This window comes from Hemicordylus capensis, chromosome 5, assembly GCF_027244095.1.
Source record: "Hemicordylus capensis ecotype Gifberg chromosome 5, rHemCap1.1.pri, whole genome shotgun sequence".
In the NCBI taxonomy this organism is placed as follows: Eukaryota; Metazoa; Chordata; class Lepidosauria; order Squamata; family Cordylidae; genus Hemicordylus; species Hemicordylus capensis.
This window is the reverse complement of record NC_069661.1, coordinates 87,610,517-87,632,711: the sequence shown is the minus strand read 5'-3', so window position 1 is coordinate 87,632,711 and position 22,195 is coordinate 87,610,517. Positions and strand designations below refer to the sequence as shown.

The following is a 22,195-nucleotide window of genomic DNA, read 5'->3' as shown; positions in this document are numbered from 1 at the left end:
AAGACTTCTGTGTGCTCCTATTTGTGTTTCCAAATTCTGATACCGTTGCCCACCTTATGTAAACACTGCCTCAGGCAGGTTTACTGACAGACAGAGACAAAATGGCTAAGATTTTCAGGTGCTTTCAGTTGGGTGCCCGCTACTCTGACCTCAAGTACGAGCCTTGGCTTAAATCAGTATAGGTATAAACAACTGCGATATCCTCCCTCCAGTACACAGATCTGCAATTCATTACAGGTCAGTGATCCCCCTCATAATCTCTAGGGCTCTTCTGAAAGCCACAGAAGCACATACAGCACTTTATGTCTACAGCACCCATTTCATAATAATCCAAGTGCTATGGGTGACTTGTCTGCTAGGAATGAAACAATCATTTCCCTGGTGAGTGGGGTTTAAAAGAGCAACTATCCAGGTACATACATATTTCTTAAGCATCCTTGGAGGTGAAACATGGAACTATACAGAGCAATACAAAGGGTATGGAATTAATGGTTTTGTTGTGAATTTGTTTTTTTATCAACTCAATTGACGCAATAGGGTTTCTCTATCTTGCAAGGGATCATTGTAGTTTATGAAGGACCAAGTTTCGTTGCCACAGATCAATAACCAATACCAATACACAAGTAACTGATTTATTGTAAGGAAAACACCCTATTATGTTACTTAAATGATTCCTAGTCACTCATACTTACAACATGCAACACTTAAACTGGCCAGGTTTAAGGAAGTTTTGATGAATAGGAGCTCTGAGTACACACATCATTTGCCTGGATGTTTTCTGTTGGTGTTCTCCAGAAGCACACCTGCTTGTTTTATGTTGGCATTTCACCTCGGCATGCAACTACACTTCCTGCAGTGTCAGTCACAATGAACACCTGCACCTGTGCTTTCAGGATCATCTTGAAGCCATCTCAGGGTTGCATGAAGCACTTTAGCCAGATTTCAGCCATCTTCAACAAAATGTCCACACACACACACACACACACACACACACACTCCTAATACAATATGAAGTAATCAGATATATGTTAGCAATAGATTGCCCTTAAGCATGTTAAAAGTGAAATACAGATTTCCTCATGACTGTTTTTAATAATCATACAAAGAAAAATGTGCAAGCAGTGTTCTACCCAACGACTAAAAAGTAAAGCTGAGCAGAACATTGGTCCATCTAGGTCAATATTATTGCCTATGCTGACAGGCAGCGACTCTCAGACAGAGGTTTTTCTCAGCCCTCCTGGAGAGGCCAGGGATTAAACCTGGGACTTTCTGCACACAGAGCATGTCCTTTGGCATCAGGAGCACCTCAGCCACTGAGCTCTGGCTCCTCCCGTCTTCTCTTATGGTTTGGAGATGTCAGCCTGCTGCTTCCATCCTTCAGCATGCTTTACAACATTCTGCATCTAGTAGAACTGTACCTAGTTTGTATCATTCACGATTCTATGCATTCTATATGTTTGGGTCACAAGAAAAAAAAAGCCTCTAGGGAGGTTTTGCTTTCCTTACTTTTCATATTATATTCTTCAGGATCGTATTTTGGTTGTTGAAGGCAATATCCAACATTGTTTAATACAATCTTTTTAGAATGTCACTGTATTCTACTACTAGATCTAAGTGCCAGTTTTAACTGCTGGTAAAATGCACTGACTCGTTCTTTCTGTGCTGGCCACTCCAAGATGCAGCAAGATTTGAACATTGCTCTTCGTAAACAAAGTGCACTATTCAATTTGTAATCAGGAATATTCTGTCGAAAAACCAGTATGATGGAATCCCGGCTTTGCTCAATAGCTTGCTGTATGGCATGATACACCTTGAACCTGAACATTGAAAACAGAATAAAAGTTACTGTAGTACATACAATATTTCACTTCTGTGCATCCATTTGCAAAGATAGTGTTTAAGAATCACTGACTCTCCTTTATGTGGGGACACCAAATAAATCAATGTTTGTAGAATTAGGTTGTTGCTGCAGTTTGAATCTCACACTATTATGCAAGACCCATTGAACACAAAGTGGATCCATTGCTCCAAAGTGAATTCGTCTTCTGGGGTGGGCTCTGCCCTCCCATGCCAAATGCTGGGTTAGGCTCAGTTATTGTGCATGTGGGACAAGGCCTTCTCTCACCAGCCTTCCTTGCTTTGGAGCACAAAAAAGAGACATGAGATTTCATTAGCCACTGACTGGTTGCAGCATTATAATGATTATTATTATTACATTTATATCCCACTCTTCCTCCAAGGAGTCCAGAGCGGTGTACTACATACTTGAGTTTCTCTTTCACAACAACCCTGTGAAGTAGGTTAGGCTGCAAGAGAAGTGACTGGCCCAGCTAGTTTCATGGCTGAATGGGGATTTGAACTCGGGTCTCCCCGGTCCTTGTCCAGCACTCTAACCACTACACCACGCTGGCTCTTGAGCGGTGGCCAAAACAAGCAAGCTCTGCATCTTCCTTTCCTGCAGCAGAGCAGGAAAGGGAGGCAGGACACTTCCTTGGCCTTTGCTTGGTTTAACAGCCATGTGGGCAAGCTCTGCCTTTTTTGCTGCAAGTTAAGTATCATCACACACACACACACAATTTTTAACACATGGGTTCTTGAGGGCACAAACAGCAACTATACTCAAAAGAATGTAAGGATATAAAACAGGTATATTTATACAAATATACATTCACAGAAACATTTCAACATGCAACTTAACATATTCCCATCCCTCATATTTCTTTCCCCATTCCCCCCTTCTGTCTCTAAAGTACCCAGCACAGGTCACAATCACACTTGACCGCCCAGCACAATGTGGGCCAGCAGTGCAGCATGGCAGCCACACCACCCAGGACAGACTAAAGAGGATTGGGGGGGGGGGCAAGGGATGTGGAGGCCCTGGACTTTGGCCTCCGGTGAGCTTCTTTGGGTGCTGGTCAAACATGGTGTACAGGGCATCTCCAGCTAAGAGAGCAAGTTCTGTATCTGCCCTGCACCAAGAAAGAGCAGGGAGGCTTTGCCACCCAGCTGAGGCATTTGGAGCACCTCAGTCAAAGCAACACAGAAAAGGAGAGTGCAATTCTGGCTTAGCAACCAAGGCCAGCCAAAAATGAATTCTTGGTCATCATCTTTTTTGTTTTTAAAAATCCATCCTAGCTCACAATCACATGTGTTTAAAAGTGCAACTTAAGCACACCTTGGAAGTAAATTTCACAGAAACAAATGGGACTTGTTTCCAGTGATAACATTTGGATTGCCTATTATAAACATGCATTGGGTTGCAACCTACAGACTATAATATCCCAAGCACAGGAGGACACTGGAGAGGTAACATGCTTTTTAAATATGGAAATTTTTATAATTTGAGGCTAGAAAGTCACCCAATACCAATGAAAACAAGCTCTTTTTCTTCAAAAGATACTGCATCTATGACAATTGCTATGACTTTAAACTGCTTTGAAACTTATTTAATTGTCATGACGTCTCCAAATAAACTTTGAGAATCCCAGTCTGTTCATGATACCTAGCACCTTCATAATACAACAGCTCCCAGAATTCCTTGATTGGAGACCTAACAATTTATAGCGTTAAAACACAAACATATAGCCAGTTTCACCCCACCAACCATCTTTTAAACATACCTTTTGCACCAGGGATCTCTCAAGAGATGTTCTGTTACAACAAATATAATCTTCCTGCTCCTCTTTATACTGTTAATGATAGCTTCAAATTCAGATATTCCAGCTTCAAAATCTCGTTCCTCTAAACAAAACCTAATTACTGGTTGATTGTTTTCTTCTTCCAGTGGAATAAAATTACTGGACACCCAATTCTTGTCTTTTCTGGCATGGATAACATAGGCATCATAATCAAACTGTTGCTGTGGTCTGTCTATTTCTCTAAAACCAAGGACTCTGTTTACAGACACACTCCAGAGGAATTTGATTCTCCAGCCTTCAAAGTGCACAAGTAGGACTACAAAGATGAGAAGCAATATCAAAGAAGTAGTCACAATGTAGACCAGTTGAAAAGGGGCACTATCACATGGCGAGGTATCAAAATGTGCCACCACACTGTTATGGTATTTAGAAGGGGTGTTACATAGATAATTATTTAAATCTGGGACATATGTTTTGCTCACATTCAGCCAGTCAACAAACCAAGCTATACTTTCACAAGTGCAGTCAAAAGGATTGATCCCCACATCTAACATTTCCAAGTTTCTAAAAACTCTTCCAAATACATTTTCTTCTACAGATGTGATGAGGTTCTTCTGGAGGAACAGTGAGTTCAGAGATGTCAGGTCATCAAAGACAAACTCTGGGAGCAAATTCAAATTATTGGATTCTAAATGCAAGCTTCTTAATTGAGATAAGCCATGGAAAGCCTTTACTGGAATCTCATCAAAGCCATTGGATTCCAAATCAAGCAGATGCAGCTTCTGGAGGTTGTTTAAGAAGAGGACAGGGCCATCTGGGTTTGCATGCTTCCAAAGTCGAGCCAGATTATTATGCTGCATATTCAGAATTTCAAGCTGGTGGAGTCCATCAAATAGGTCATCTTTTATGTCAGCAATATTGTTATTACTGATATCCAAGACGGTCAAATTTGTTAACATACGGAATGGTGAGGGGGAGAGGGCAAGATTACTGCAACCTATCCTCCTTAGTCCCAGCTTTCTAAGGCTTGGAATGAGAACAAATGAATTGGATGCCAGTGTTAGCCCACTGTTGTAAGAAAGATAAAGCGTCTCAATCCTATTAAGCCCTTTAAATTCCTGACCAGTGAGTTGGCCCCTAATTCCATTTAAACCCATATCCAGTGTTTTTAGCTGTCCTAGCCAAGAAAAGGCCCCCGCCTCAATAGAAGTGATTTTAGTTTTTGTTAAGTTGAGAAGCTGCAAAGGAGAATTCGCAAGTGATGAAAATGTTCTATTGGTTATTGTTCCCAAGGTAATAGTGCAAGTGCTTAAACTCAAGTTTTTCAAGTTGTCTAAACCCTTGAACGTGTTAGGAGTAATCTGAGGAAAGCTGTTGCCATCCATAATAAGATGTCCTAAAGATTTTAGACCAACAAAAGCAAAATCATCAACTTTCTTGATACCCGAGTTTCTCAAATTCAGATAATTCACATTGTACAATCCATGGAGGGAATGGGAAAACAGATGTGTAATCTTATTATTCTCTAGATTTAAGATCTCCAGATTGGAAAGCCAGGTAAGAGAGTCATTTTCAACCACGGACAAACCATTATTAGATAGGTCCAAAATGGCAAGTTTTGTTTTATTCAGTCCTCTGAAGGTAGAGTCAGAAATCCGTGAGAGTTGTACTTGGCTCAGTGAAAGATTCCGAATACTTGTGTCAGATAATTCTGAACAAACTTTCTCTGTGAGGACATGAGTCAGTTGAACTTTGTTCAGGATAAGACCATATAAGTTTCCAATAGCATGGAAACAGCCCGACTGAAACTAGAAAAGAGGGGGAAAGGTAATTGTGATTGTATTAATAGTTTTGCTTACAGGACTATTATTTACTAGGCTTGTGCCCGAAACGTTTTGGAGGCCATTATGAAGGCCTCCAAAATGTTTCGGTGCTGGGGGCATTTTCGGTGCCGAAACGCCAATGGGGGTAGCACTTTAAGGGCAGGGGAGGGTGTACTCACACCTCCCGCCGCATTTCCCCCGCTGGCGCGCTGTCGTTTTGAAGCCCCTCGGGGCGGCAGCGTTCCTCCCTGCCGCCCCGTTTCCCCCGTCGGCCGGAAGTTGCGAGCGCGCGTGTGCCTGTTGTGCATGCATGCACACATGGCAGAAGGGCGTGCACACACGCACGACGGGCGCACGTACGCTCGCGACTTCCAGCCACTTCTGGCCGACGGGGGAAATGGGACGGCAGGGATGAACGCTGCCGCCCCAAGGGGCTTCAAAATGACAGCGCGCCGGCGGGGGAAATGTGGCAGGAGGGATGAGTACACCCTCCCCCACCCTTAAAGTGCTACCCCCCCGGCGGCACCAAAGATCTTCGTGCACATCCCTATTACTTACAGTCCAAGGACTGTCAAATGGGGGGTATGCAAACCCCTAGGGTACTTCAGTGGTTGACTGGGGATATGCAGAGCCCTCACCTCACCTCCTTGGGATGCTATGCTGTGATTTGCCTGCCAATCAGAGGAGATGTTTCCACTTCAAGTGTGACAAGAACTCTCCAGGAGAGGTAGGGGAGAGAAGAGTAGTATTAGGCAGCCTTGCCTCCTTCTGACTGGCTGGCTACATGCTAAAATTCAGCCCACCCTTCCCTCCACCCTAATGACAGGTTCAGCAGACAGGACTGAGCCTGAGCACCTAGCTCGCCAATCACAGGGACAGGGAGGGAGGGACACGGACAGGCCAGGGGTATGCTCTGAAGTCCTGGCATGGAGAGAGAGAGGGAGGGAGGAGGCCAGCCAGCCATTTTGTATTGTTTGCTGGCAAAATTTACCTGTGGGTGTCACAGTTCCTGTCTGTTTACATATACTTACATATCTCGCCAGCTTTGGCAAGATTTACTTCTGGGGTTACAGTTCTTGGCCACTTATATGATATTTTATTTCCCAACTATGCTGATCAAGGATCGAAATAAATAATATATATCTACCTCTCTCCCAACTTTTAAAAAATTGACTTGTAATGCAACATCTTTAGTTTTAAGAACGTAAGATGATCAGTGGCTCAAAGTAAAGGTGAAGTTACTCATGTGTAGTCCTGATGAAAATAGGATAAGTAAACTTGTCCCATTAATTTCATTGGGACTACCCATAAGTAACTTACTCTGTATGTTAGCCAGTGTTGCTGTCTCATAACTCTAACACTGAAATGTGTGTGTGCATATAGATAGGTGAATATAGATAGGTAGATATAGGGTACCCAAATCGAAGCTTTGAGGTAGAAAGGATACACTTGTTTAAAAAAGGTTGAAAGCTCCTGTACTGGTCTATCAGTATAATTTAAAATTATAAAGCCATTATTATGGCTTAGTAACACAGGAAGCTGCCATATACTGCGTCAGACCATTGGTCTATCTAGCTCAGCATCGTCTTCACAGACTGGCAGCAGCTTCTCCAAGGTTGCAGGCAGGAGTCTCTCTAGCCCTATCTTGGAGAAGCCAGGGAGGGAACTTGAAACCTTCTGCTCTTCGGCGCCATCACCTGATGAGAATATCTTACAGTGCTAATGCTTCTAGTCTCCCATTCATATGCAACCAGGGCAGACCCTACTTAGCTAAGGGGACAAGTCATGCTTGCTACCACAAGACCAGCTCTGCTCTCCAGACCAGCTCTTCAGTCTCAGTAGACTATACATCTCTGTCAAGACTACATGCCTTGACTACATACATACATACTGCATACCCCCCTACATCCATACCTACATACCCCCTACATACCCCCCATTTGACCACAAGACCAGCTCTGCTCTCCAGATCAGCTCTTCAGTCTCAGTAGACTATACATCTCTGTCAAGACTACATGCCTGTCATATGTGGTTTTTTTACCTCCATTAGGGGGTTTGATGACAAGTCCAATGTTATTAATGAAGTGTTACTAAGGAAGTACAGGTCTTCTTTCTTTAACTCAGCAATTTTATTCTCCGACATGACAAGCTCTTGAAGACTCTTCAGCTGTGGCTGAGATCCTAGTTTTGCAGTGCTTAGACGATTATGAGAGACATCCAACAAGTTCAAATTCTGAGGAAAAGAAAGAACACAATTACAGCTTAACAAACTGCATACCATTTAGACTCAACTTTAGAGTAGCTGAAATATGGCAGTACCCAAAACATAATTTTCAAGACTATTTCAGAGGCAATCAAGTCTGACCAATTACAACAATACCTTCTAAAAGCAAGGATGGTGACCCCATGCTGATCAGTGTGGCGACAAAACAGGACTGCACACACACAAAAAAGGAGATATATCTGCATATGGCAGGGTGGGGGACTCGAAGAGATGCAGAAGTAGATTTCTTTTAAAATCAAACCTCCTCTCAAAGGCAAATTTCCCCTGCCACCCACCAAAAGAGGAGAACTGTGCATGCATTCTGCCCTCACTTGATTACATTTCAAACCCTGATTCAAGGAACATGCATAAAACAGTGGTGAAGCCTCTTGCACGTTCATTGTATATGCAGAACAGCAGCAATGATAACATCTTAAAAGGGATAGTGTCATTAACACACAAACAAAACCCTGGCAGCACTTTCATTTAGGATTGTTCCAGGAAGATGTGAAATAAGAATTATGCTACCTTTTGCAAAAATATACTGAGAAACAGCCATTGGTCCTGGTTGTAGCCCACTGCATTTTGAATCTAATCTTCCTCAAGCTCAGCTGCTCATAGAATTTCCCTGTGCACAAGTTTACTGCATATCCTAATTTATGTACAAGGATCTCTGTACAGGCTACCATATACATCCTGCTTTCTAACAGCCTCTCGGTCGTTGCAGAGGATCTGCCACAGAAAATCTGTGGATTCAGAGCATCTATCACAATTCATAATATGTGACAATCACTCATGCATGTGGTTTGTTGCATGAACAAGCAATCTGCACAGCAAAACATGGCTTCCCATGAACATGTGCATACTGCAAAATACAAACATATGTACCATTATACATAAGATTCTCATCTTGCAAACTCTTACAGAGGAATTAGCAAACACTCTGCTTGTACCTATTTCCCTTATGGATCAGAAACTGAGGGAAGGGAGAAATGCAGAGGGTAGGGGAACAAATTGGACAATCTGATGGATTTGAAAGCAATCAACATGCACCCCCATATTTGTTAGGTAGAGGGCTCAATACTACTTTAAAAAAAACTGGCCTTAAACTTGTTTTTAAACATGTTCTTATGTTGTTTTAAGATGAAGGTTTTAAATGGTTTGTTTGTTGTTTTTGATTGTTGGACACCACCCAGAGCCATTGGATAGATGGGCAGTTTAAAATAGAGATGTCCTTTCAAGGAGCCCACGATGTGCATGCGCGCCAGGTACTTCCTGTTACTTCCGGCTGAAGAGGACACGGGGCGGCAAGAAGGAACGCTGCCTCCCGATAGTGGAGCGCTGTGGGGCAAATGTGGTGGGACCCTCCACAGGGCACCCTCCCCCACCCTTAAAGGTATGCCCCCCTACCTTTGAGCCGCCGCCACCCCACCACCGGTTCTGTGCACATCCCTAGTATAGAAATATAATCAATCAATCAATCAATCAATCCTGGCCTCTGAGGTCAAATCTCAGCTCCAGTGAGAACTTAGAGGATTGATGCCAGTCAAGATACTACTGAGTTGAGTAGCTGGACCAGTGGTCTGACTCTGCGTTAAGCCTCCTTATATCCCAATATGTCCCATGCCCTACCAACCCCCTGCTCTGCTAATCTTAATCTGGCCATGCCACCATCCACCCTCATTGAAACAATGACAATGACAACTTTATCTTACCTTTAGATTTTTGAAAGGGTCATTTTTTATTTCTATTATGTTGAATCCCAAATTAAGCTCTTTCAGATTGGTACAATAAGTAAACATATTATCAGGAAGTAAATGCAACTGATTATGCTGCAATTTCAACACTTTTAGCAATGGCAAATTTGGGCAAAGTTCTGAATGTAGTTTAGAGATGGCGTTGGATCCTGCATCCAAGTAAACAAGCTTACTGTACTTTGTAAGGTTTGTAGGTAGCAGTGTTTTTAGCTGGTTATGAGAAATATCCAAGGCTGTTATGTTTGCTGGAAGATAGGAAGGAATTTGGGTCAACTTCAAGTGACTACAGTCTGCCATTTCATTTGTGATTTTACAAGTATTTTCAGCTGATCCATACTGAACACAGAAGATCACAAAGATGAAAGTCAAGCAAATAAAAAGATTCTTCATTTTCCTGGGGGGGGGGAAAGGTATAAATTTAAAATTAATACGTGCTTTTCAGGCGAGCCCGGTGCTCCCAAGGTGGCTAGCCCACCTAATTACCCCTCCCCTTAGATGAGGTTCATGGAGCGACATGATCATTCCACTCATCCACCCTCAGCCCTGTGCATAGGCACCCTATTCACCCTAAATTTCTACATGCAGCAGGGAGGACAAATGAGACAAGGTTCACTCTTAAATCCTATCACATACATTATCTTCAAGGCAATTAGAAAACCAGTTTAAAAGGCAACATCAGAAAAAGCCTATTGAAAAAAGTATGTATTTCCTGATCACAGGGCAAGCAACTATAGCTGTGTGAAAGTCCTTTTGATAGGGCATTCATTGTCTTGGCCCCACTGCTGCAGAAGTTCTGTCCACTGTACTGATTTGCTGTACTTCATACAGCAGCAGAACCACAGAGCAGGGCCTTAGTGAGTTATCTCAGAAATGGGCAGACTCCTATGAAATGAGACAATTCTGGTTCTAGTTGTTTAGGGCTTTAAAGGTCAAAACAACCAAGGGGTGTGTGTGTGTGTGGTCTAAAAGTATCTTGGTTTTTTAGAACATATATATTTGATGTTTCGTGAACTAATCTAACTAATCTTTGTGTGTGTGTTATTTTAATTGTATTTTTATATCTGTTTTTGAAAAATAAATGATTAAAGAAAAACCAGCCCTTTGACTTCAGCTTGAAAACAAATTTGTAACCAGTGCAGAAATTCAGGATTACATGCCCTGTTCTGCCCGCACCAATAAGCAACTTAGGAGCTGCATTCTGAACAGCTTTCCCCAAACTGTCTTCAAAAGGCAAATCAAATATGAACTCTATGCTCTCTGAGTAAGAATGACTCAAGAGTAAGCATTTACAGCTTTAAAAGGAAGAAGAAAAAATAATTCGAAAACAAAGACTTACACTGCTATGTACTGATCTCTGAAGGTCCACAACAACAGAATGCAAATCACTTGCAATCAAGTTAATTCAGGCACTAAAGCTGAGCATGGTCCCAATTCTCGATCACTCTTATATATGCAAATATTTCATGCCTAGCAGGAAGTGCTGATGTTAGGATCCTCTTTGCAGAAGACATCACTTGTTTTAAAAACATAGGTTGAGAGCAGCACTGCAGTACAGTGGAACAGTTATCTATTCTTCAGGCATGTTTGTCCAGTTACCCTTCTTCATAATGTATTCATGTATGCCTTCAAAAACAGCAACTTGTGTTCCCAAGTATTTGGCAATCAGGCTTTACTGACTTCTAACAACACCCTCAGCAATTCCATAACTGTGGCAATTTACCCTAATTAATTGTTACGACACAGAAAAACGGCTATATAATTATAAGCATTGCTCACTTAAAAACACTTGCTTTACCCCAAGCAGATGCCAAAATCCAGTTTGCAAATGGCAAAAATCGAACACCGCATTTAGGCTTAACTTCCAAACAAATGCCTGCAGTTTGGTCATTAGACTTTGCAAACTGTACACATTAACAACTGAGGTTTCTGTTTAGCAAGTGATTATACTATCAATTTCACCCATCATTTAAAAGCAGTTTAATCCGAGATCTGAGTTTTCTGGAAAATTTTGAATTGGAAGATTTTCAGGGGCGGGGGGACCTGGAAATTTCCCACAAACTTCTCCTTTGTTCATATAAATATTGCATTTTTAAAAAAAACAAAATCAATATATCAAGTTTCCTGGTGCCCTAAATAAATTGTTATCTGATATGGCATGTTATTTGACCTTTTTATAGAATTTTTAAAAATCCACCATATTAATTTCCCTTCACTTTATCTCAAAAGTTTTTCAAGTAGATGTTTTAGACATGAAAAATCTTCCACAGAAAAATAAAATATGGGAAAGTTTTCCAACCCACATCTCTGAATTATATATGTACAGAAAGAGAGTGCGCGCATGTGCGCACATTCAAAACTGCATCAGCAGAAAAAATTGTTTCCTGTTCGCAAAATCAACCTCAGTAAGCCATAAATACCAAATTTACTCACAACCTTTCTTAAAAGCTTTCAGATATCCAAAATTAGAAGCCATTTATAGCCATGTAGCACTTTCACCTTGTTAGTGCTTGTCCAAAGATCGGCTCTTTCTCGCCACACCTACTTAAGCTGTAATGCTAAACTGGAAATGGGGCAAAATGAATGGCAAGAAAAATCTATTTACTAGCCTGGACCTGCTGCAAAACAGTTGCCATTTTTGAATGAGCTGATCCAGCTAGTGCCCAGGTGGTTAATTAGTAGACTAACAGGGATGAGCACAGGACTGGGACAGCCTATGTAGCTTGGATGCTGGTGGGTGCAGAGAATCAGGGTGTCTGCCTAGCACTGGGGGGGGGGATCATCTGAATGAGTGTGTTGAATTTTTCAGCATCTGCTTCAAGTTCTACACCCTGTTTTGCCACAGATTCAAAAGTTATGTTCAAAAGAGTGCTGTTTTAGCCTGGGTACATTTCCACCAACTAAATAAGTGCGCAGGCCTTCTAACCCTCTATTTGCAAACTAACCCACCCCCACTTGCTCTTTTTAAATATTTCTGCATCAAATGAGTTAGAATAATCTGCAGCCTGCTTCAGGTGCAGGGCAGCCCAAGGTATTGCAGCACCTGAGGCCAGGTGGGGGCCAGCCCCCTTAGTCTCCCCTTCTCTCCTCATGCTTCTTGCATGCTGTCATGCACTGGCTTGGGACCACAGTATCCAGCTGCCTCCCTTCCTCTGATCCTGTTCTTAGGCTGTGGAAGTGGCCTCAAAAGCTGGAATGTGCACGAACCTGTTTGGAGGCCCTTTTATGGGCCTCCAAACAGGTTTGAACATGTGGCCGGTTTGAAGTTTGACGCCAGCGGGGGTGCCACTTTAAGGGCAGGGGAGGGTGCACTTACCCCCCCCCCGCTGCTTTTTCCCTGCCGGCGCTCATTACCAGTAAAAACCTTTGGGGCCGCAGCTTACATCCCTGCCACCCCCTCCCCCTCCTTGGCCAGAAGTCCCAGATGGGCGTGTGCACCTGGTACCCGGTACTTCCAGCCAAGGAGGGTGAAGGGGCAGCAGGGACGTACGCTGCCCCCCCAAAGGTTTTTACCGGTAACAAGCACCAGTGAAGGGAAAGTGGTGGTGGTGGGGAAAGTGGCGGGAGGCGTAAGTGCACCCTCCCCACCCTTAAAGCAGCACCCCCACCGGCGTTGAACCACCCAGCCGCGGTTCTGTGCACATCCCTACTCAGAAGTGCTGGTGAGGGAGTTCATTGTCACCCTTTTCCTCTACCAGCTGTCAAGGAGAGGGTTAAGACTGCTCTTCATCGGGAGACTCTAGGTCCAATTCCATCTCTCCAGACCTCCTCATCCCAGGCCATCCAAGCCTTAAATAAAGCCCTGCAATGAGGGCAATCCCAACCACCCTCTCCAATGTAGCTGCCTGCATCTTCTCTTCTTCAGCTGTCTTGCCAGCTGTAGAGGCCCTGCCTTCTCTTCTTTGCCACCAGGAGGCAACCTGTGGGGCCATGCTGGGCCATCCACGGTCTGTGGGTTCCTGTGTGTCCTAGATCTCCCTGGCAACAGTGTAGGGTCCCAGCTGACTTTGCCTGTACCTGGGGACCGTATTGCCTCTGTCTTCTTGGCCCCCCAACTGGGTGAGTACTTGGGCCCACCAGCAGAAAAGCCTGACACATGCTTTATGAAGAGTGTGAGGAGAGACAGCTAGGGGCAGGGCCGGTGCTAACATTAGGCCAACTAGGCAGCTGCCTAGGGCGCAGACCTCACAGGGGCACAGATTTGTGTGCCAAAATATTTTCTTTTGTATTTTAGAAAGATAATCAAGAATTGATGTATTACCTATTCTTGAAATTTAAAATAAATTTAGCAGTTTCAAGTTTTGTGCGTTTCGTTTTTTTTCTACCAAACATCTGTTTTTGAAAATCACACTTGAAATTGGGTGTGTGTGTGTGTGTGTGTGTGTGTGTGTGTGAGCAAGTACTTAGCCTTGCCTAGGGCGCAAAATAGTCTGGCACTGTCCCTGGGCAGGGGTGTCACTACAATTGATCAAAGAGGGGGCCAAATGTCCCTAGGTCTCCAAGGGAGCCCCCCCCCCACTGCTCTCTGAAGAAGTGGGGAAAGGGACCATTTTTTGTCCCAGGGCTGCCCCCATTCCAACTGTGCGATGCCCCCGGAGATAGGCAGCCTCCTCTTTTCTTCCCAAGCTCCTTACAAAGATTGCCAGGGTCAGACAGGTCTCGCAGAGTGCTCCAATGGCAGTGGTGGGGTTCATGAGAACCACACCTGATCAGGTGTCCTTCTGAAGCTCTACTAACCTGAATGTGCCACTGTTTGAAAGCCTTACCATCTGAACAGCACAACCACGTGGCACCTTCCCATGCCCACCATTCTGTGGCGTTGGTTAGCCAGTTCCCTAACCCCTGGCTCACCTCTGCACACAATGCAAGAAGCTCCTGCATTGCCTGCGCCAGTCAGCCACGAAGACCAGTTTGGGTAGGAGGCTGGCTGGGGGCAGCAGGGCAAGATAGGGCACTACCATGCAGAAAACTAACCAGTGCGAAGATCGAGCTATATTGAGAGGGCACCGTGCATCATTTTAAAATACGAGAAATAAAAGCACAGGCTTCCTCCTTGAAACAAATCCAATACAAACGGAGGCCAGCCACTACCTTCTCTGCTCCCTGGGCAAGACTGGCATGCAGAGAGAACCTGAGCAGTTGCTAAAACCAGGGCGGAACCACTCCAGATTCTAGCACATGCCTTGCACAGCCTAACCCTATGCATGCTGACTCGGAAGCAAAGGCCACTTTTAAGGGGGATTCCTACTAAATACGCCACCCAAGACGACCAGCAAAAAGTAGTTTTGGAGGAGACTTCCAGCATTAAAAGAAGTATCCTGGCTAGGACTTTTTTGTTTGTTTCGAGCTTGCACCCCGCCCCCCCGCCCCCCGCTGCAAGAAGGAAAAAAGAAAAGCCCAATCCCAATATATTTATTATGATTTACTTAGATCAGGCATTGACGGGGGGAGCGGGCACGGCGGTTGGCCTTTTTAGCAAAAAATAGCGCTCTCACTCTGCGGGGGATTGGATATGCTCAAACATAACCCTCGCCCACCCCACCCCCCAACTTCTTTTAATCTTTGTCTGAATGTTACACAATTAGTAGTTCTTCTTATCAATGTTAATGAATATCTTCCCACACACACACTTTTCTTTTCTTTTTTAACACAGTAGCTACGCTGGAATGTGTAGCTAAACTACACATTTTTTTAACACAGTAGCTAAACTCCACCCCTTTTTTAAACAATGGGAAAAGGACTGAAGTTGAACTCCAGCAGGCTCCGGCATAATTTAAGGGCCTGCAGAGGGACAGGAGGACTATACATTCCGCTTCGAAACCCAGCCCACCAAAGCACAATCCCTGCAAATATTCTTATTACACTTACACTAAGTTTACAGCGGGGTCCTTCTCTTCCCTGTGGAAGCAACTTCAGGTACAGACAATCTTCTTCCGCCGTAGCTCTTCGCAAACTTTCTGCTACGTTAACTGCAAGGTTGTTTGTTTTGTTTTTTAAGGCAGCCTTGCATGATCCAGTTTATCTGTAAAGTTGAGGAAATGGGCTGGGCATTGCCCTGGAAAGAAAGAACATCAAGAGGAAATGAAAGCATCCACCAGTGGGTCTCTCTCTCTCCTCTCTGCAGCAGAGCACGGCACCCGACTTTAAGGAGATCCAGCAGCTTGGATCACTTCCTTATCCATCATGCGTGCTGGTTTCTGTCAGACATCACATGGTAAGTGAAGCTGCAGGCATAAAACAGTTTCGCCCTTCAGACACGGCTGTGGTTAACTAAAACAATGCTGCAGGGCTGTTTTGCAACACAGCAGCCCAGGTAGTTCAGAACATTCAGTGCAGGTGCTGTCAGGCAGGGGTGTAGCTATAACTGAGCGGATGGGTTCAAAGAACCCGGGGCCCCCAGCTCCTGAGGGCCCCCAGCTCCACCCCTCCCTATTTTCTTCATTATCTCCCACACTCCAAGGAGCTGCAGGGAGAGGGGTGAATACGGCCCCCTTTCACCTAATTACACTTCTGCTGTCAGGCCTGCACTGAATGTCAGCCATTGAGTTTATAATCATTTTTAATGAGTTTAATGCTAATAGAGGGCAAAGACTGAGTAGCTGGTTTAAGCTATTTTAAAAATGTGGAAGAAGAACTCTTTCGTTTCATTTCCTTACAAACCTGGACACAGAATAGTCAGGCTTTGTGTGTGAAGAAGTGTCTCCCTACAAAGAAACGATTCTGATACAACACAGGTCAAATGTTTTCCTGCCCAGTCATAAGGAGCATCATGCTTTGGTTTTATTTAGCAGTGATATTACTGAAAAGGGTAAATAAAGGCTGCACTATTTATTTATTTATTTATTTATTTATTTATTTATTTATCAATTTCTATACCGCCCTTCCAAAAATGGCTCAGGGCGGTTTACACAGAGAAATAATAAATAAATAAGATGGATCCCTGTCCACAAAGGGCTCACAATCTAAAAAGAAATATAAGATAGACACCTGCAACAGTCACTGGAGGTATGTTATCACCATGTTAACAGGTGCCTCTTTGCCAAGTTAGCAGGGGTAACTAGCACTTATCATTTAAAGATGCACTTATCATTTAAAGATACACTACCAGCAAGTTTCTACCCATGCAGTGACATCCATATTAACTTGTTCATCCATGTATCGTTCGTGCCATAATTTTACCATTCATATTCACTACACTGTTTGTCCTAAGTTCACTGTGGGTTCAGCAAAACTGTCGCTATCCCTGCAGGGGAAATCATGGGGTTGTTATTGTGCCATGATAGTCAGCTATTTTAGATGTCAAGACAGACTGAAGCTGTTTCCACTTAGCCCAGAAGGATTTACTCAACATGTTCTACAAACATGTAGAACAGAAAGGGACAAAGCTTAACCACAAGCACCAAAATATCGTTGTTGGTTAACCCCTGCTAACTAAGCAAAGAGGCATCTTTGAAAGTGGTGATTCTCTTTATATTTAGCAGGCGGAGAGCAACTGGTCCTATCCAACCCCAGCACAGCATCCCTCCAGGGGCTGTTGCTGCTATTTGCCTTATGTTTCTTTTTAGATTGTAAGCCCTCTGGGGACAGGGGACCATCTTCTTGATGTCTTATTTATTTTTCTATATAAATCGCTTTGAGAACTTTGGTTGACAAGCGGTATATAAATATTGTAGTAGTAGTAGTTTGTTTTTACCTGGTAGCACCACTCCTTAAACAAAACAACCCAGGAAGTGGTGCTGTCAGGCTAGATACTGCAATCCTCCTAACATAGTGGACAGCACTCCTGCAATAAAGAGGGTACAGAACTCTCTGGAATTTTATATTTGGAGACTACTATATTTTCAACTGAGAAGAGGAATCCACCCCCTTTCCATGCTGCTTGGGGTCTGCAATGATATCATTGAAAGGGTTAGGACTCCCGGCACCCCACCCAGGACTGCTCAACTTCAGCCCTCCTGCAGATGTTGGCCTACAATTCCCATAATCCCTGGCTATTGGCTTCTGTGGCTGGGAATTATGGAAGCTGTAGTTCAAAAACTACAACTTAGTGCTCTGGACCCAAAGCTCTCCCTGGTTTCTCAGGTTGAGGCAGTGGGCAGGAGCTCTTTTTATCCGCTTTGGCTGATATGTCAGCTATGTAATCCAGACACTGGCCTCCACCCTAATAAAGCCTGTCTCCAAAGAGGTAGGAGCATTTGAAACAGATCTTGGGATATTAAGAGCAGTTCTCAAAAATTTTGACTGCACACATTCCAGAGTTGCTGTATTTGAAAAACAACCCAACTGTGCTCCATAAAGTAATTGAGACAATGACTTGGCTTGTAATAGTTTAAAAGCTGTTGGTAAGCAATAATCACCTTTTGATCGCAAGTACTGTAGAATGGCAAGTGAGCTTTTCTAGGCATTGGAGGCTACATAGTTTGCATGGGCCTTCCTGGTGCCCCCAGCATGGAAAACTACCCCTAGGTACTTAAAAAATAATACCTGCTCAATAAGTTGTCCCTCAATCCTCCAAGTATGAATGGTCTCCGTGCGAAAGCCATTATTTTGGTTTTCTGAAAATTACATCCATTATGTTAACATTTCATATGCTGGTAACCTCCAGGCTTGACTACTGAAATGTACTCTGTGTGGGGCTGCCTTTGTACATAGTCCAGAAACTGCAGCCAGATTGGTCTCTGGGACAACACGAAGGTTTTAAACGAGCTGCATCGGCTGCCGGTATGTTTCCTGGTAAAATACAAAGTGCTGGTTATTACCGATAAAGCCCTTAACAGCTTGAGTCCAGACTATTTAAGAGAGTGCCTCCTTCTAGAGGGGTCCGATTACGGTTGCCACCGGCACGTTTGGTGGTGAATCGGGATTGGGCTTTCTCTGTTGATGCCCCAGGGCTTTGGAATATACACCCTACTAAAATAAGAGCATCTCCTTCTCCATTTGTTTCCAGGAAGACCCTCAAGACTCTCCCGTTCGCTCAGGCTTTTAATTATAATTAATTTTAATAATTTGTTTTAATAACTTTTATCCTATTGTTTTTATTTTGTTGTGTATTTTAACCTGTGTTGACTTTTAAATATATTTAATTTTTTACACCACCTAGAGATGTACATATCAGGCAGTATTAAAAATATGATAAATAAACAAACAAACAAACAAAAACAGCTGTGGGGCTTAAGCTGAGCAGGCCTGGTTCTAGCTAAAGACATGAGCCACTGCTGGCCCAGAGAAGCCCTACAGAAATAAGCCATAAATACTTAAAATGATAATTCAGTGAAGGACAGTATGACTGATGCCTATTCTTCTTCATTTTAGCAGCCAGGTGGAAATGGTTTTATTCGCCATTCTCTTCAACAACAGTAAGTTATGTCATTTTTTTTTTTTAAAGTATGTGCTGGCTGTTCTTAGTATTTTATTGGTTTCTTGCTTCATACACTACTGTTGTTTTTTAAAACTTTTTTTAAAAACCTACTTTCATAGTTTTTGTAATGATGGTGTGTAATTTTATTATTTAATTTTTAAGGAGACTTAAAAATAGACTATTTAGCTAAATAATACTGCCTTAAAAATGTTTCTTTTGACTGTGCTTCTGTCATTTGCATTAGCTTTCTAAAAATCTCTTAGCAAACAAAGTACAGGTTGAGTATCCCTAATCCGGACATCTGAAATGCTACAAAATCTGGAAACCAACACGGTGTGCACCAGCAGCACCAACTCGTTGCAGCTGAGTGCCTCGCAACAAAACAAAATGTCTCAACTCACTCGTGCGCTTTGACGCTGGACACTTTAAATAAAACGTTTAAAAAAAAAATACAGTGTACAGTAACCATTCGTGTTTAGTCTTGGATCCCATGCCCAAGATATCTCATTACAGTATGCAAATACTCCAAAATTCGGAAAAGTCCAAAATCCAGAACACCTCTGGTCCCAAGTAGTTTGGATAAGGGATACTCAACCTGTATTATGGAATTAAAAATAAATACATTGCAACAATGGTATACCAGGAGCTTTTTCAGATGGCCACTTTACCACGACTTTACCCTGGGAGGGTGGAAGTCTGTGCAATATTTCAGAGAGCACTTCACACACAATTTGGGTTTCCCCGTCCGTATTGTCCCCCCTCCGTATTGTCTGATTTATGTCTGGGGTTTTAAAAAACCCTCTTTTTGCATTGGAGTATCCATTATGCCCTGAACTTGCAGTAAAGCCTTACTGTAAACCTCATGTTAAAACCTGCTGTCTGAAAAGCCTCCAGGGACTTTTATACATATAGCTTTTAGCTCACATCTCCTCCGGAGGGTGCTAGTTCACATATCAGCTGGATTTACCCCAAAGTTGCAGCAGACTATCAGGGACCATGAGTCTGGTTTTCACTGAATTAGGGCTGCGCATTTTAGCTTAGCCCGAATTATGTCCAAGGTAAAAAAATTCCTCTATTTTCAGTGGCTTTAAAAATAAATAAATCTAGGCTTCTGGTATGTCCTGACACTTTTCCGCAATGTGTGGAGGGGCCATTGCCAATAAATCGGCATTTTTCAAAACTTGCACTTTTGTATGTGTTTTTAAAAAAATATCTGCTGGGTGGATTTGCGGAACGCCAAGAGTCAGAAGAGGGCGCAGTTTGGCAACTTGTCTTGGCAACTTGGTCTTCCTCAAGGAAGGGAAGTTTGGCTGCTGTGTTCCTTATTGTCTGCTCTATTGAGTAATTTGCAATTGTGAGCATTTTGGCGGGGGGGGGGGGGTTGTGACAGATTTACTTAGTATCATTAAACACAGTGTCTGACATCCAGAATAAATTGCTGATGAGTGCTACTCAGGAGATACTCTAAATACTTGATTTCAATAAGACTGCTCAGGAGTAATCAAGTCTGGCTGTCAGCCACTGAGAATAACTTCTGAGTAAGGTATACAGGATGAGGCTGCTAGTTTTCTAAGAGCATTTCCATATCTCCTATCTATTCATCAAGCCCCAAGCCCACCACATCCTCTTATCTATGTGAGTTGTGTGTGTGTGAGGCCAAAGAGATTCTCAGATGGTAATGGTCCCTCTTGGGGGCCAAATGTCTCTAATCAGCAAATAAAATACTCTCCCATAAGAGAAGCAGCGAGTCTTGCTTCTTTCTTGTGGCTTAGAAAAAATGGGGGGTGGAGAGAGAATATGACAAAGGGGATATATGTGCACTCTTTTCTCAACCACATCAAGATGCCCCTCCCGAGCCTGCTGCTCCCTTGTCTCAGCACCCAATCCAAATGGATAGGTACCAAGCCCCAAAGAAGGGGCTAGGGTGGGGTGAGGTGATTTGTGTCCTTTCCCCTTTCTAAAGCAGGGGGGTTTGGGAGTTGTAGTTCAGCAACACCACAGGGCAAAGTGGGAGGGGAGTCCACGTTTGAAAGAGGGCATTAGCAACTGTATCACAAAGGCTAATGGAGCCAAGCGCAGAAACCCAGAAAGTACAGAAATCAACAGAATCGATGGGCAAAAATGGGGAGAAAGGGAATAATGCCCCCTTGCTCAGAGTAGTCATTCTGGCATCACAGAGCACAGCTAAATCTGATTAGCTGGCATCACAGAGCACAACCTGGATGGTTTTAAGAGGGGTTTGGATAACTTCATCAAGGAGAGATCTATCATTGGCTACTAGTTAGAGGGCTATAGGCCCACTCCAGCCTCAAAGGCAGGATGCCTCTGAGTACCAGTTGCAGGGAAGAAACAGCAGAAGAGAGGGCATGCCCTCAACTCCTGCCTGTGGCTTCCAGCGGCATCTGGTGGGCCACTGTGCGAAACTGGATGCTGGACTAGATGGGCCTCGGGCCGGATCCAGCCGGGCAGTTCTTATGTTCTTATGTTAAATCAGCAGCATGTCAATTTCAAAGCAGCAGGCACTCCTGTGCCATTCAGTAAATCCATAATGTGATCTAGTGCAGGGTTTCTTAACCTTGGGCCCCCAGATATTTTTGGACTACAACTCCCATCATCCTCATCCACAAAGGCCATATGTGGGGATGATGGGGGTTCTAGTCCAACAACATCTGGGGGCCCAAGGTTAAGAAACCCTGATCTAGTGAACAAACCAAGGCTCATGAATGCTTAAGCAAGCAGTCAAGGAAAAGGAGTAGAGGAGCGCCACCTGCTGGAGAACAGCGTTCTGTTGTTTTGACTAGCCAGTTTTGTGGAACACCGACTGTCAAACTAACAAACAAACAAAAGGTTTTGCACCTCCGCCTCTGGGATGTGATTAGTTGGAGGAAAAAACCCAGAGCAAGCTGTGGGAACACACACAGGAAAAAGATCTACAGGGAATGCAGAGAGGAGCCAACCCTATGTGAATGGTCCATTTAATCCCCTGAATTAAACAGCTGTGAATCTGCTGCAAAGCAGATTCGCTCTTCGGATACCCTGCAGCATGAAGCCATGTCTGGATAACTTCCAGTTACAGGTGCTAGGGAAAGGGTTGTTTTGGAGCATATGCAAAATATGTGGCTTTTGAGTATGGAAAGTTCTGTGCAATACCTCCACCTAATGGTTTGCAGGCAGTTCTATGGATAAGAAATATATATTGGAGTGGAAAGGAATAGCAGGTAATGGCAATAGAAGAATTACCTCTTTCCTCTCTTTCTGTCAGTTTGGTCCTTTGGCCAAGGCACAGGGCAGAACTAGCTCTCTGAGGACTCAGAACAAGAAGTACACAGGAAGGTAGTGGTTCATCTAGCTCAGGATAG

At 43.5% G+C, this 22,195-nt stretch overlaps 1 protein-coding gene across 3 annotated transcripts; it reads right to left on the bottom strand.

The window, feature by feature from the left end:
* Positions 1 to 618: 618 nt before the first annotated feature.
* TLR3 (toll like receptor 3) lies at positions 619 to 15,675 on the bottom strand. 3 transcript variants are annotated; one of them, XM_053254448.1, is made up of 6 exons: positions 15,347 to 15,675; positions 10,818 to 10,948; positions 9,440 to 9,875; positions 7,503 to 7,694; positions 3,621 to 5,446; positions 619 to 1,817 (listed from the first exon to the last, which is right to left on the bottom strand). In XM_053254448.1, exons 3-6 carry the CDS (start codon positions 9,869 to 9,871, stop codon positions 1,589 to 1,591), a joined length of 2,679 nt encoding a protein of 892 aa, XP_053110423.1. In that variant the 5' UTR covers positions 9,872 to 9,875; positions 10,818 to 10,948; positions 15,347 to 15,675; the 3' UTR covers positions 619 to 1,588. The 3 variants fall into 3 exon arrangements, with proteins under 3 accessions (XP_053110423.1, XP_053110422.1, XP_053110424.1); XM_053254447.1 differs by lacking the exon at positions 10,818 to 10,948; XM_053254449.1 differs by lacking the exons at positions 9,440 to 9,875; positions 10,818 to 10,948.
* Between the last annotated feature and the right edge of the window lie 6,520 nt (positions 15,676 to 22,195).

What these genes read in the sequence shown, in the direction of transcription:
- TLR3 (XM_053254448.1), bottom strand. Translation starts at nt 9,871, where the DNA reads ATGAAGAATCTTTTTATTTGCTTGACTTTCATCTTTGTGATCTTCTGT. An exon ending in ACCCTTTCAAAAATCTAAAG is followed by an intron (nt 7,695 to 9,439) that starts GTAAGATAAAGT and finishes TCTTTTCCTCAG; the next exon opens with AATTTGAACTTGTTGGATGT. An exon ending in AGAGATCCCTGGTGCAAAAG is followed by an intron (nt 1,818 to 3,620) that starts GTATGTTTAAAA and finishes TTCAATGTTCAG; the next exon opens with GTTCAAGGTGTATCATGCCA.